General features: G+C 35.6%; 1 protein-coding gene across 1 annotated transcript in view; it reads left to right on the plus strand.

The window, feature by feature from the left end:
* Positions 1-16718, plus strand: part of LRRC28 (leucine rich repeat containing 28) — a 137033-nt gene that overhangs the window by 52109 nt on the left and 68206 nt on the right. Inside the window, 2 exon segments of the mRNA XM_019011209.3 lie at positions 13359-13374; positions 13376-13427. Of these exon segments, the coding sequence (XP_018866754.1) occupies positions 13359-13374; positions 13376-13427 (68 nt within the window).

A 16718-nucleotide genomic window follows, 5' to 3' on the forward strand; every position in this document is an offset into this window, starting at 1 on the left:
TCTGATTTAGTAAATAAAGTTTTTTTGGAATACAGCCATGTCCATTCGTTTACATATTGTCTCTGGCTGCTTTTATGCTGCAGTGGCAGAGTTAGGTAGTTGTGACAATGACCATATGGTTTGCAAAAACGATTTACATAAATAGCCCTTTACAGCAAGGTTGTCAACTTTTGTCAACCCCTGTGATTATCTGGATACAAGTCATTTATCAGATATATGATTTGCAAATATTTTTTCTCAGTCTGCGGTTTGTGTATTTTTTTAATTGGGGTGTCTTTTGAAGAGCAAAACTTATTTTTCCTTTTTCTAGCACTCCATTCATTTATATATATTCCTTTTCTTTTTTCTTTTTTTTTCAAGACAGGGTCTTACTCTGTCACCCAGGCTGGGGTGCAGTGATGTGATCTCGGCTCACTGCAGCCTCTGCCTCCTGGGTTAAAGTGATTCTTGTGCCTCAGTCTCCTGAGTAGCTGGGATTACAGGCGTGCACCAACATGCCCGGCTCATTTATTTATTTATTTATTTATTTTTGTATTTTTAGTAGAGACGGGGTTTCACCATGTTAGCCAGGCTGTTCTTGAACTCCTGACCTCAAGTGACCCACATGCCTGTGCCTCTCAAAGTGCTGGGATTACAGGCATGAGCCACCGTGCCCAGCCTTGTATATATTTCTTTATGTGTGTATAGGTAGCAATGTTAACAAGAATGAGGGTCTGAAAGACTATTTATTAAAGTGATCTATGGGGATCACGACCCTATTCAGTATAATTTTTAATCATTTGATCTATTTCTTGCTTTTATTTTTATTTATGTAAAAATACGGCTTTAGCCTTGCTTCTCTCATTTTGTTGGGCCTCCACAACAATGTGCCTCTTATCAACAATATAGGGAGATACTTGAGACTGTGTGGCCCACCCCAATCCTGTGGACCTGCTCGCGTGCGTCACCGATGGCCAGATCTTAGTGGTAGGAGTTGAGCCAAAGAAGTGAAAGGCTCTGGGTTTTGGCACACATCAGATCAGCTAGGTGCCTTTTGCTATGCTCTAGAGATCATATAAATACGTATATATAAAAGGAGACTAGATGAAGGCATGCCGACAGCCAGGATGGTTATTGGAAGAGTTCATCTCTCAGGATTTTTTATAAACGTGAATGAATTTTCTGTCTTGCTAAATGGTAGTAAATATTGTGAACAGCTTTTTATATAGTCATGGTTCACAAGTCTCTCAGGGCTTTTACAGCACTGAAACTTGGTTTAATTTTTCTGTAATTTCTAAACTCTGATATTTAAATACATAAATTATCTGTGTAAAGATGTAGATTTTATAGCACATATTCATTTAATTTTTTATTTTACAGAACTAAAGTAAAATGAATGCTACTTTGAAATTAATTAAGAAAATGTTTATGATGTTTGAATTTAACAAAATGTTTATAAGAAAAAAGTATTTCTGATATCACTAAAACTAAAATTCTAACACTTTCAGGATTCAACCTTTAGCTTTCCATAAAATATCAGGGTTTGTTTATTTAAAGAATGTTAATTAATAGCTACTATCTTTTTTTAAAAGCTCTATGATGTGCAAATTTGGGGTCAGTAAAATTTGGAAAGAGGAATATTATGTATTTTTCCTTCTATATTTTTCTATCATTTATAAATTAATTTGAAAATAAAAAGTGGCTTTGTTTTCTTGAAATCCTTCTTTGTGTTTCTCCACTCAAATCTCCTTGAATGTTCAAACTGAGCTCTACATAAAGTATGTTAGTATATATTTGTAAGAATTGTGATGCATAACTTCGCATTTCTCCTTCATCACTTAGAAAAAGAGGGCAGTATTTTAGTATCAGTCATTGAGAAATTAAGCCTTGAGTGGTAGTAGTTCATTTATTTTTAACAACATGATTAAGGCTATTCAGAAGAATACTTTTGTTAAACATTTGGATTTTTCCCTTTTGTCTTCATTTAATTATTTCTTAGTATTGCACAATATTAGACTAAATTGCCTTGGTATCTCTAATTAAAAATTAAATATCTTATAACGATATAGCTTTTAGGGAGACTTGCAGGCTAATGATGCCGAGGCATTTCTCTTTGCTGTTGTCCCAGACATTGCCCACTCGGTTTCCTAATTTAGTAACAGAAATAAAACTATGCACGACTGGGCAGGTTTGGTATGCTGGCACCCTGCCAGGAAGCATGGGTTTCTTAAGCAAATGGACCGATGGGGATTTGAGGAAAACACAGATTATGTTACATGAGCTTTGCACTTTGCAAATCCCTAACTATTTAAAGGAACTCGGCTAACCCGCTGATACCTAAATAAAGTCAGTTTTGTTTAAACATACATACACACAAAATGATATATTGTTTCCTTTTCCAAAATTAAAAATTACCCTTCATATTTGTGTTTTTAATTTCACATTTTTTGTCAACGTTTAAAAGCTCTCTCTTGGTTAAATAATGTATGAAAATTATTGTTAATTTTGTTAAATTCTTTTATGTATTTGTAATACCCTTCCATATAGCATAATATAAAGGAGTTGATAATGTACATATGCATTGTGCTTCTGTGTGAGGAAATGAAAGAAAGTTCTGGCAGGTTTTAAAAGAAGCCTAGTTTTATACCTTGGCTCTGGCACCAGCTTGGCTGAGTGACCTTGGTGCCTATTGTCTGTCCTGCACTGTGAGTGTCATGAGTGTTCTGTGTCACGCTAACACTTCAGGTTGGTCTGCAGCAGTTTCTTTGCTGAGTGTTTGAGCACGGGCTGCTTTCCTATCCACTGACATGTTTCCTTCTTGCTGGTGCGTCTTGTCTGGCACATCTTTGGTCCTTTTAGGGTCCATTGCCTGTGAGTTTGGAGAAGAGCCTTCAGCTCTGAGGATTAGCCTGCTGCTTTTCTCCTTCAAGCCATTATGTGTTTCTTCAGCCTCTGCCATTCATTGTCAGAATGGGGCCAGCTGTTCACTCTGGTGATCTTTGTTTAATTCCATTAGACTGTATGTCAACACTGGGGGCAGGTAATTCTGAAGCATGTTTTCATTGAGAGAGAGAGTTTATCTCATCTTTTACTAGACTTTTGGCAGATAGAAATGAAGAATTCTAATACTTGGGACACTGTGGGTTGGGTAGGGAGACCGGTACAGTGTGCAGGGTCCACATCATGCTTAAGGCAGCACTGGCTACAGTGCGGAACAAAGTGGATTTAATATAAACTGAAGTTGTCAAATCCCATGGACTTGAGGACCAGTAAGATTTGCCATCCCATAAATGCCATCCAAAAGTGTAAAAGAAAGAATACTAAACATCAAAAATTCTTAACTGAAGTGGTCAGAACATTACTAGTCTTTGAAAATAGTTTTTAGAAAGATCTGTTCCTCTCCTTTTGAATATCTGAATAAGGCAGATAGATGCCCAGTCCTAGCATCAGAGACCAAAGATTCTAATCCCGTTCATTCATTTTTTAAAATGTAAAAGTTGTTACATATAGAAAAGTTCTCAGACCAAAAGTATGTACTCAATAAATTTACCCTCTTCCTCATCTCATTTTTCTGCCTTCCCAGTTTATTTCTATCCTCTTAGAGTCCACACTCTATGAAGACTGGCTCATTGTTCCTCTGCCATTAGCCTTGCCTTTGTTTTCCTGACTTCCAACACTCATCTCAGTTTTAAAGGGAAACTAAAGATCCTGCAATTGAAAATCTTGTTAAGGTGCAATATGCTATACTTGTTAACAGTAAAGACTTAATTTTGTGTGACCTTGGTCACTGTGGATTCCATTCTGGATGTGAGGGGAAGTCACTGGTGGATTTTGAGCAGAGGAGTCCTATGATCTCATTTAGGTTTAAAAGAATGACTCAGATAATTGTAAAGAGGGGCCAGTGATGAAAACTTAAACGAGGCGCCGACAACAAAAACTGAGACGAGTTAGGAATCTGCCAAAATAACCCCAGCAAGAAATAATGATGGCTTGCACTAGAGTGGCAGCAGAACTGTTGGTGAGAAGCAGTTGGATTTTAGTTTATTTAGTGCTTTATAATTTTCACAGTGTCTCACTCACTTTCTTTTACCAACAGGGCAGGTTTTATCCCTGGTTATAAATAAGAACTCTTGAGGCTCTGAGAGATTATGAATCTTACACAACGTGACTTAGTAAGGTAGAATGGAGACAATGCTAGGTCTTCTGATTCTCAGTAGTGTTTTTTCCAAGTCATTAACATAAATACTTAATCTTTAAAAAAAAGTCTGTTTCAAATATTTTATATGATTGAAGAAAGTAAAATCATGTACTAGTGACAGAGCATGGTGGCTCACACCTATAATCCCAGCACTTTGGGAGGCCGAGGTAGGAGGATCGCTTAAGCTAGGAGTTCAAGACCAGTCTGGGCAACATAGTAAGACCTTGTCTCTACAAAAGATAAAAATAAAAAACTTAGTTAGGCGTGGTGGCACCTGCCTGTAGTCCCAGCTGTTTGGGAGGCTGAGGTGGGGGGATTGCTGGACTCTAGAATATTTGAGGTTGCAGTGACCTATGAACGCTCCACTGCACTTCAGCCTGGGCAATAGAGTGGGACCCTGTCTCCAAAAAATAAATAAATGAATAAATAATCATGTACTAGCTTATAATACTATATTATTTATCTCTACATAACAAATTACCACAAAGTTAGTGGCATAAAACAACACACATTTATTATCTCAATTTCTATGGATCAGCAGTCTAAGCACAGCTTAGCTCGATCTGCTTAGAGTTTCAGAAAGCTGCAATCAAGGTTGGGTTGGCCAGGGCTGCAGTCTCATCTGAGGCTCAACTGCAGACGAATAAAGGAATTCTTGATTGTTTTTGCTATCTAAGAGAAGGAATTCTACTAAGGAATAGTGCCCTTGTCTCTTTTTCTATATTATCACTCCCTTCTCACCTCAGCTTTAGATATATAAACTTAGCAGTTGGAGTATAAATGCTTGTTTATTCCATTCTATAAGAATCTTGGAATGCAGACTTTGTGTTTGTGCGTGTTACCCTTATTTTGCTGCCATGAGTAAATATACTAATTAGGCTTGTTAGTGGTTATTTTCCATTTAGTTTCCTAATTCTGCTTTTGCTGTTAGTCCACTGTCAGAGTGATATTTTGCAGGTTCTTTGGCTGATGAATTAAGAAAATTTGTGGAACCAACCCCTGGGTTCAAAAAACAGAGTGACCCTCAACTGTGATCTGACTTTCCACTCCTGAAGCCTTTCTGAATTCTACCCCAGTTTAGTTGATTGTTATGAACTAGTCTTTATTTGTGTGTGTGGTATATAACTGAGGGAAGATGTCTTTTTTTTTTTTTTTTGAGATGGAGTCTCGCTCTGTCGCCAAGGCTGGAGTGCAGTGGCACAATCTTGGCTCACTGCAACCTCTGCCTCCTGGGTTCAAGCAATTCTCCTGCCTCAGCCTCCTGAGTAGCTGGGTTTACAGGCACGCCCCACCACGCCTGGCTAATTTTTGTATTTTTAGTAGAGACACGGTTTCATCATGTTGGCCAGGCTGGTCTTGAACTCCTGACTTCGTGATCTGCCTGCCTCAGCCTCCCAAAGTGCTGGGATTACAGGTGTGAACCACCGCGCCCACTGGGAAGATGTCTTTTAAAAGCTTTTGGGTGCTCTCTTCCACAATTTCTTATCTTAGGACTTCTGCTAATAGAATTGCAAGACTAGATAATTCAGACCAACCCTCCCTTGAGGACAGTGCAGGGTGGGGAGTCTGGGAAAATCTGTTTTGAAGGCATTGGTGAGCTAATAAGGTGGTGAAGAATTCCAGGCCAAAGAGATTAAAGCCTTTAAAAACCATTTCCCACTAAAATGAACCAGGTTGCTGTGTTTGAGGCACAACTTGTAGAAGATGCACCCTCGGGACATCTTGTGCCAGAAAACAGAGAATCAGTCAGAGACTTCTGAGGGTCATGTGAAAATCGTACAGAAGTCAAAAGTGGACTGTTAAGCATAAAAAGCTGTGACTGAAATGTATTAAAACATATCAGATATAGTAACATGTACGAGTTTGTAATGGTGCTCTTAAAAACTTGTTGGTAAACTCTGGAGGTTGTTATACTACCAACTTGTTCTTCAAAATTTAAAGGGAAAGAATCAAACATTTTTCTGCCTTTTTCTAAAACAACTATTTTTCAGGGTAACTGAATAGTTGAAGGTGGGAGAGTTTTTCTACGTGGAATAATTATAGTTAATACATATAGAAGGAATGATGGAATTTTAAAAACCAACATTTGTAATTTCTAATGAAATATCTTGGCAAAATCATTAATAGCTTCCTGAACCATTAGGTAAAAAGTTGATAGGAAGCTTTGTATTGAATGGATCAGGCTGATAACACTAGAATCTACTAGTTAATCTTAACTTCACTAGAAGTGGGACAAGCAGACATTATGTTCTACTACCCAGTGTGATGAAATTGGAAGGGTGTAACCGTCTCCTTATAATGTAATCATGCCAAAGAAAAGTGAACAGGGATAAGTGAGTATTTTTGATGACACAATGAAGGCACAATAAACCAAATCGAGGATGTTGAAAATTCTGTAAGACAAAAATCCATGTAAGTAAACGAAAGACATGAAAATGAAGAAGGGAGAGGGAGAACTGTTATAAATTAAGAGATTTAAGAATCATATCCTTCCATTTCTTCAAGTCATACATGGTGGCCATGCCAACACTATACTCTTCTGTAAGGTGTTTCACACAATACGGCTGTCCACTTTCTCCAACAGTTTGATTTTCTGTGCTGTAGATAAACACAAATGCTTCCTATTTTTCTTATCACTGTTACCCACAGAGATATTTGCAGGCCTTTTTGACATTTTCAGCAATATATTTATACCACAAAGGAGAGAATAAACAAAAAACCACAGTGAGTAATGCACGTAGGTCTTGGCCCTGTGTGGGTCATGGTGGGGAACCTGCCGTTGGTGTCCTTAGCCTGCACACATGCCATTTCACTACCCTTTTTGGTTTGCTTGTGTGGAGCTATCTGGGCATGCACAGAAAAGATATATTTCAGCTAAAGGGGACTGGGAGGGTCTTTTCTCTCTTGGGGACATGGAATAAACTATGTGTTGTGTACTTGCATTTTGACTGCAACCTGTCACGTGAGGTCAGGTGTATAATTTTCCACTCGTGGCATCATGTTGGCACTCAGAAATCTTTGGATTTTAGAGCATTTCAGATTTCAGGTTAAGTACTTCTTTAGTTGCTTTACGTGAATTGTGATATGTTGTGTGTTCGTTCTCATTCATTTCAAATATATTTTCTAATTTTCTTCACAATTTCTTCTTTACCCATGAGTTGTTTACAAGTGTATTGTTCAATTTCCAAGTGTTTGCACATTTCTCAAATTTCTTCCTGTTGTTGATTTTCAATTTAATTCTGTTGTGGTCAGGCTATATTCTTGTATGTTTTCAGTTTTAAAAAGGAAATGTATTAAGACTTGTTTTATATCTTAACATGGGTTGGCAAACTATGACACACAGACCCAATCTGGTCAGTGGTCTTTTTGTGGTTGTTGTTAATTGCCTGCAAGTTCAGAATGATTTAAAAATTTTAAAGAGTACTCTAAAAAGCCAAGAATATGCAACAGAATCTGTACATGGCCTGCAAAGCCTAAAGTATTTACCATCTGGCCCTTTACTGAAAAAATGTGCCACCCCTGCTCTAGAATATGATCTATCGGATATGGTAAATGTATGTGAAATATAAAGGGCTGAATATGTATATTTCTTAATTTCTTTTAAAAAACCCTGAAGATTATTTAAAGCAATAGTCATAACAGTGAGGAAAGTGGAAACAGAGCTATACTGGAGCAAAGTTACTGTGTTTTACCAGAATTAAGCCAATATTGACCTGAAATATATTGTGATTAATGATGTGTATTGTGATTCCTAGAATAATCACTAAAAAAAACCCTCAAGAATTATAGCTAAAAAATTAATAAAGGAAATTAAAACAATACACAAATATTTCTACAGTCACGCACTGCTTAATGGGAATACATTCTAAGAAATGTGTTATTAGGTGATTTTGTTGTTGTGTGAACATCATAGAGTACACTTACATAAACCTAGATATTATAGCTTGCTACACACTAAGCCATATTGTATAACTTATTGCTCCTAGGCTACAAACCTGTGCAGCATGGTACTATACTGAATACTGTAGGCAATTATAACACAATGTGACTTTATTGTTAAAAACTGAGACACTAACACACATATTAGTCTAGGCCTACACAGGGTCAAGATAATCAATAACACTGTCTTCCACCTCTAATCTTTTCCCACCAGAAGGTCTTCAGGGACAACAGCATGTATGGAGCTGTCATCGCCTACGATAACAATGCTTTTTCCTGCACTATCTCCTGAAAGACCTGCCTAAGGCTCTTTTACAGTTAATTTTTTTTTATAAGTAGAAGGAGGACACTCTAAAATCAAAAGTATAGTCTAAGTAATAAACCAGTAACAGAGTTGTTTATTATCAGTTATTATGTAGAGTATTTGTATGTGCTGTCCTTTATACAACTGGCAGCATAGTAGGTTTGTGTTTATACCAGCATCATCACAAACACGTGAGTAATGAGTTGTGCTACAATGTTACAATGGCTACAACTCTCAGTAGGTGATAGGAAATTTTTAGCTAGATTATAATTGTATGGGACCACTGTCTCCTCTGCGGTCTATTGTTGACCAAAATGTAGTTATGTGGTTCATGACTGTATGAGATAAAAAATAGAATGGAAAAACAGAGACACAAAAAGACATGAGGCGTAATTTTAAAAATAGCTGAATCACAGTTGTAAATATAACAACATCAGTAATTACATTAAATGTGAATGGTCTAAACACTACAATCAAAAGGAAGAGATTTTCCAACTTAGTCATAAAGCAAGACCCAAACAATATTTTGTCAGAAGAGATACAATTTAGGATCAAAGACACAAATAGGGCCAAAAGAAAAAGAAGGAAAAAGATATACCATGCAAACGGGAAATAATAGCTGTAGTAGCTATTTTAATAACAGACACAATACACTTTAAGACAAGAAATATTGGAACTAAACAAGGACAATTTATAATGATAAAAGGATCAGTATATTGGGAAGATATAAGAATTATAAATGTAGATGCACTTAACCAAAAGAGGCCCAGAATACATGAAGCAGAAAATGACATCTGGCTCACACCTGGAATTGAAAGGGGAAATAAACAACTCAATTATGTTGAAGATTTTAATAGTCCTCTCTTGGCATCTGAGAACAAGTAAAGATATAGAAAACTTGAACAATTTTGTAGACCAACTTGAACTAAGGTAACTCTCCACTCAACACGAGCAGAACGCATTATTCTTTTGCAGCACACATAGAATATTCTTCTGCAGCACACATTGAACATTCTTCAGGATAGATCATATGCTAGGCCATAAAGCAGTTCAAAAGAACTTGATTCCTTCCTGTTATTTTGAACTACCATCTCATAATCATTTTCTTTCAGCCCTTTTAATATTTCTTATAGGGCAGGTTTGCTAGCAACTAATTTTCTCATTTCTTATTTATCTAAGAATGCCTTTATTTTGAATTCATGGCTGAAGGATAGTTTTCCTGTATGTAGAATTCTTGGTTGACATTTTTTTTCTTTTCCTTATGGATTTTGCCAGTTTTAGGTGACAAAGCTGTGGGATTTTGTCCCCTGCCCCAAATTGAGGGTGCTCTCTCTGGTAGGCAAGCTTTTGGTTTCCTTAGCCCTGTTTTGATAAACTGCTATTCTTGTAGACTGGGCTGGGGGTAGGATGTGACAGGAGCCATCCCAACCAAGAAAAGGCTGCAGACTTCCACTGTTCTTGAATGAACAAACACTACTGAATTTATTTTCTGCCTTTGGTTGATTTCTAGAGTTCTGAAATAGTTGTTTTTCAGAGTTTTGTCCAGTGTTAAGCTTGTTTTTGTTGGAGAAACTTCGCTGAGTTTGTCACATGCCTTAGGCTGCTATTCTTCCAAAATATTCTCAAGCCATTTATTTAATTAGCTATTTAAAAATATTGGCCAGGTGTCGTGGCTCATCCCTGTAATCCTAGCACTCTGAGAGGCTGAGGCAGGTGGATCACTTGAATCTAGGAGTTTGAGATCAGCCTGGGGAACATGATGAAACCCTGTCTCTGTAAAAATTTAGCGAGGAAATGGTGACGCATGCCTGTAGTCTCAGCTACTTGGGAGGCCAAGGTGGGAGGATCACTTAAGCCTGGGAGATTAAGGCTGCCGTGAGCTGTGATCACACTACTGCACTCCAGCCTGGGTGACAGAGTGAGACCTTGTCTCTAAATAAATAAATAAATAAATAATTTTGTAAAGATATAAGGAGCTCACAGAGCTGCGGAATCCATATTTTGTCATGAATTTGTAACAATATTTTATCATCTCTGATTCTCTGGCACTTCTAAAGTTACTGGGTAAGTTCCTGTGTTCACAGTTACTGACAAAAACATTGGGAATATGTTTTTATTTTCTTTCATTTACTGAGATGGTATTTGTTTGGGTACGTAAACTGCTTTAAAGTATATGAAAGCCTTCTTACCCCCTTCACCTAACCTGGGTTTTAAGTTCCTCTATAAGATGTTTGAACATCAATCTCTAGTGGAGAAAGTAGCCTTTAACTTGTCATTTTAGTGAATTATTCTTAGTGCAAGCATACATATAGAAATTTTTCTGGTATTAGCATTTTTTTGAAGTGTGGCTCATGCAGGACAATGGAATTTACTTCATTCTTGCAGATTCATATAGCTAAAGACAAATGTAAATCTTTGGTTGTAGCTTTCTCTGAAAGCAATAAGATGTATATACAACTTTAAATCTTGGATTTTATTTACATAGGGTGTTATTTGACATCAATTTTTATTCTCTTTACTCCAAAGGAATAAAATAGTAAAAGCTAGAAAATGTTTTTCATAGATTTTCAGCTCTTCAGAGGATGAAAAAAAAATTTTATCATCAAACAAGGAATCATGCAGTTCTTATAAAAATTTCCGGAGGAGCACAGTATAATTTCAGTGTTGATTATTTATTTAAAATATTATACATAATTTAGTTTTTGAGGACAGCAGCAATCAGCAGACAGTAATATCTAGGTAACAGGAAAGTAAATTCATTTTATTGTTTTAGGTGCTGTTTAGATACTGTCATTGTTTAGGTTCTGTTTCTGTATTGTTTCTGTGATAGAAAGTTTCTTGGTGTTTTGAATCATTAACCAAACGAACTTTCTTATTCTCTTATTATAGGCTTAAAATGAACTTCCAGTGGAAAGTCACTACTACTATCCTAAAATTTTTATGGTGGGAAACAGAATTCTAGGATCTCATGCCAGTAGTGCTATTGACAGTCCATATGCTTGTTTGTTGATTAAACTCAATTTTGAAACAATTAGAGACTCATATGCTGTCCATATATTTTGAACCAATCATTTTTTTCTTTTTAATTTTTTCCAGCTATTACCTGGTTTTGTACAAATTAGCTAATGCTATTTTGTGGGTAATGAAGGAGGCCGTATAGAAAGGTTTGAAGTTGACTGCTACTCTGTGGCCCCAATTTTGTTAAGCACCAACTATGATAATAGTCATGATTAAGATAAGGTATCAGGAATACCATCTTCAGGCCAGACATCTGGCTCACACCTGGAGGCTGAGGCAGGAAGATAGTTTGAGGCCAGGAGTTCCAGGATATAGTGAGTCGTGCATTCCAGCTAGGGCAACAGAGTGAGAACCTCTCTCCAAAAAAAGAAAAAGAAACATTATCTTCACCTACTAGAAGCCTGTTTCCCACTCATGAAATTCTTATTTTAAATTATGAATTCGTAACAAAAAGCATCATACATTTTAAAAAGTTGAGTAAAGCATCAAATTAACAACTTTTGTGTGCTATTAATGGAATCTGCTCATGTTTTCTAGAAATTTTAACTTAAATAAAACATTTAGATATTAATGCTATATTGGCTCAACCAGTAAGCCTTTTATAAAGTTTGTTGTATCTATGTTGACAATATTTCTGAATGTAAGGTTATATAAAAATCATTTCATCCATACTTTTGGTTACTCATAAAATATAATTTGTTATATATACTACTTATATCTCTTAATGAAAGTGAATACAAAGGAAATAATTATTTGAACAGTAGTTGTATCCATGTTTTTGTAGACTCATTTCAAAACAGAGTGCTCTTTTTTTCCTTTTAATTTTATTTACTCTAGCATTCTATCTGGCCGTTTTCTTGTGAAGAATTTGTATGGTAGAAACCACTTGCCTCTAATAAGGAACTAGAGAAATGGGAATTAGGGAATAAGGAAATAGGGAATTAGGGAATAAGGAAAGTCATTTTTTGGTGGAAAGATTTGAAGGAAATTATGGATACAGTTCATTCCATATTTTATGAGAAACTTTTAAATTCTATTACTGTATTGGGAACATGTGCCATAGGGGGCTGAAAGCCTGTTTTTGCCTATAGGGAAGAAAGTAGAAAATTAATGGACGATAGGAGAGAATTATTGTACAAAGAGAGATTTGAGGTAGGATTTAAATAGAAAACTCTTAAAAAAAAAAAAAAAAACTCTTTGAACATCCTTCAGGAGAACTACAAGAATAAAACAGTATCTGTAAAGTATTGAAAGGACCCTGGCGGATACAAGCTTGGACACCAGGGAAGTTTGTTTGTTAGTTTTTTAAAGATGAAGTCTTGCTCTGTTGCCCAGGCTGGAGGAGTACAGTGGCATGATCATAGCTCACTGCAGCCTTAAAATCTTGGGCTCCAGCAGTCCTTCTCCTTGGCCTCCAAAAGTGCTGGGATAACAGGTGTGAGCCACCTACTGGGCTTTTTTTTTTTTTTGGAGAGGGGGGGAAGGGTTTTTTTTTAAAGCACAGCCTAAAGTTATAATAGTCAGAGCCTCATAAATGTTGTGTGTACACAAGTATGCCAGTGACCATGAGTATTAGACTAGGATTTAGCATCCCATTTTCATTTCGTTTCCCTTGAGCAGGGTCCAAAATAATTCCTTTTTATTTTTCCTGTATAAAAGGAAAAAAGATTAGAGCTACTATTAAAAATGTCTATGCCTTTCTGATGGAATACCTAGGGAAAATGTGCCTTAAAATGTTGATAACCAACCTTTTCCAAACTTTCTTCACATGTTCTATGAAAAAGTGTGCAGTGGCCAAATGTATGGGAACCTGCTGGTGAATCACAATTAAGTGGGTTTCCTGACTTGATAATGCTCTGTGATATGCTAATGTGTATTACAGTAAACTGTATAATGTATTATTTTTCCTAAACTTAATAGACCATGAGAACATTGCTCTGTGAACACAGTTGGACTAACCGCTACTTGAGATGTGTGTTGTTCCATAAGGTCAGTAGTAAAAATTATTATAGACATTTGGTTTTACTTAAAGTTAATTTAAAAATTAGACGTCAGCTTTCTTTTGTTCTTTTTTTTAAGTTGCTTTTTGGGGTGTTGTTTTGAAATAATTCCTATATTTTGCTAATCTGCCAGTTCAAATAATAGGAGAGTAGAACATAAACTTAATTTGGAAAATGTTAATATTCTTGGAAATTTTATTTGCAACTAAAGCATTTCTGAAAAAAATATGACTTATAAAACACGTCATCTCTGCAGCGTTGAACTGTTTGCTATTCTCCATAAACATACAAGTTTTATTGTTCTTTTCCACTGTTTTGTTACTTCCTTCCTATTATTGAGGAGCATTTAAAAGCTTTGTTGATGCAGTGCACAACAAAAGACTTGTAGAACACAATAAAAGATTTCGAATTCTGGTATGTATTGACTGCCTTGCAGCAAAGCAGTAGTCCTCTTTGTAGTATTTTTGCAAAGATTGGGAATAAACAGAAATCTGAAGAAATACGTTTTCGTGTGTTCTCATTAGAAGCATCATACAATTTTCTGTAGTACCTGTAATTGACAGAAACTGTATGAAATTTGAGATTTAAAAAATTTTTATAATGACAGAACTTGTGAGACCCTCAGCAATATAGATTTGCATAAAAGCATTATATATACACATTTATTAAATTTTTGTTTTCTGTTGCAGTGAACCAGAATATCATTAGGAAACTCAAATTTTTAGAATTTTAATCACAGATTTCAGTGTGATAATTCTTAGCTAAAGTAAATACAACTAATAAATAAAAATATAGCAGGTGCTTATGATTGTTGTGTTTCTTGTTCTAAGGAATCCCAAAGTGTGTGAGGAGGCACCATTAAATAATTAATTTTTATTATAGAAGTAGTTCATAGCAATAGAAATAAAAGTTTAAACAGCATAGGAAATTTTGAAATGAAAAGATAACATCTTTCTGTGCCGCATTTCATTTCTACCCTTGATATTAATAATTTTTGAGTCTTTTTTTTCACTCTGTAGGTGGTTATCTGAGAACTCTAAACAAGAGCAGGCAGTAAATTTAGAGACTTTGCTTTTGTATTAAGATTAATAACCAATATATGCCTATTCAGAAATCTCTAATGCAATGTTTTTCATGTAAATTATGATGTGAGTTTCTTATTGTTTCTTACAAAGGCTATATATTAATATTTAGAAATCAAAATTATATATTGTATTTAGTATGGAAGTATTTTAATTGAGAGGTGTTTTTTTTAAACTAGATAATTTTTGTGTTATGCATGTGTTTTTCCAGTGGTTTCCAAATGTTCTATCAGTGGAGGTCATCAACCGCTTTCTATTTTTCATGGTAATTTTCTATGGGAATTTCAAAGAAAGAAACTGGAGTGAATCAGTTTGGTAATCTGAAATGTATATGCACTAAAATGTTTTCCTTTAAAATTTCTTCCTGTTTTGAATTTGGAAAGTGAGATGAAAGCAGTCATCATTATTATATCATTCTTTCCAGCAAGTAAAATAGAGATTACTTTTACTTATTCTGTGCAAAGTAGTAAAGTTAAAAAATAAATTTTTATTCTGGACTATGATGCTGTGATATTTCTTAAGTCAATGATTATAATAGTTTTATACCAACAATAGACACCTAGTGGCCTCATTCAGGTCAAAGCCTAAAAACTCCATTGTGCTAACTCAGTAAAGAGAAAAAAGCCTCCCTAGAAGAAGTCTATAAAATTGACCATCGCTAAAATAAAACATAAAATGAAAATCTGCGTATGTGGTCTCCATGAATCTTGAAGAATGAGGAAGATAAAGGATTTTTCCAAATAGAAATCCGTGTACAGACACAAAGCAATAACAAAGATGCTAACTTTTAGAATAAATGCTTTTAAAAATCAAAGACAATATATCTGAAAAAGAGATAAATGCCATTTCTCTCTAGCAGTTAGTGATATTATAATTGTCACTTAGCAAGAATACTTTATTGACTAGTTGGTTAGATACCAGCGAACACCTGGGAAATAACTTATTTGGAAGAATACTGAATGAAATTCTAGTGCATAATCTAGTCACACACAAAGCACAAGGTAAAATGTCAAAACAGTGTGGTTTCTTTTTTTAAATTACTGTCTTTAACATTTAAACATTTCTACTGGGAATTAATTGGCAAGCTTGACACCTAGACATAAATATTTAAATCAAATTCATTTTTCTTACGTTTCTCAGATGTCATATGTTTGGGAACATTTTATTTTATTTTATTTTATTTTATTTTATTTTATTTTATTTATTTTTTATTTTATTTGAGACAGAAGCAGGCTGGAGTGCAGTGGTGCAATCTCAGCTCACTGCAACCTCTGCCTCCTGGGTTCAAGCTATTCTCTGCCTCAGCCTCCCAAGTAGCTGGGACTACAGGTGCCCGCCACCACGCCCAGCTAATTTTTGTTGTACTTTTTAGTAGAGACAGGGTTTCACCATGTTGGCCAGGCTGGTCTCCGACTCCTGACCTCAGGTGATCCGCCCTTCTCAGCTTCCTGAAGTGCTGGGATTACAGGCGTGAGCCACCGTGCCCAGCCGGGAGCATTTTATTTTAATGCTCCCAAATAATATTTAATTATCTTTTATAAATATAATAGATATTCTGTTAAGAGGTCTTGTTAATTGCTAATAGAATTTTTTTAAGTTCTTCTTGTGTATTGCTTATATTAGACAAATGCATAATTAATAAATTTTCTCCGTGTGCTTCCTGGTGTTGTTCCTAACTTTAAGTTATGGTCATTTGTTACTAAATATAACCTGCCACACATTCAAGAGTTATGAATATATAGCAAGCCTCTTATAATATGGACAGTTGTGTCCTATACTGGCAGACCCTAAGTAATGTATTACTAGGGGTTATAAAAAAATAAACATGAGTTCATGTTTAAATTTGTAGACCGTTACTCTTTAGAGCCAAAATAATTGCTGGATAGGTTCCAAAGCAAGTTTCCCAACACCTGGTTAACTCCTGGTGCCTTTGAAACATGTTATGCACTTGGAATTATAGGAGGGAACACATGCTAGTAAGCATGCAGCTATAATGGAGTGTAATAAGAGCATGGAGAAATATGCTGGTGCTGTTTGAGCCCTACAAGCAGTCACCCCTTCAGACTTACTGGATCATGATGTGAACCAAAATCAAACTATTTCTGGCCCATCAAATAGACCAGGTAAGGCATAGATTTGGTTTTGCCAAACTGGGTGGATCTGGTTGTACCTTCTCAAATGTGAAAATGATGTAACAG

This window comes from Gorilla gorilla, chromosome 16 (genome assembly GCF_029281585.2).
Source record: "Gorilla gorilla gorilla isolate KB3781 chromosome 16, NHGRI_mGorGor1-v2.1_pri, whole genome shotgun sequence".
NCBI classification, from domain to species: domain Eukaryota; kingdom Metazoa; phylum Chordata; class Mammalia; order Primates; family Hominidae; genus Gorilla; species Gorilla gorilla.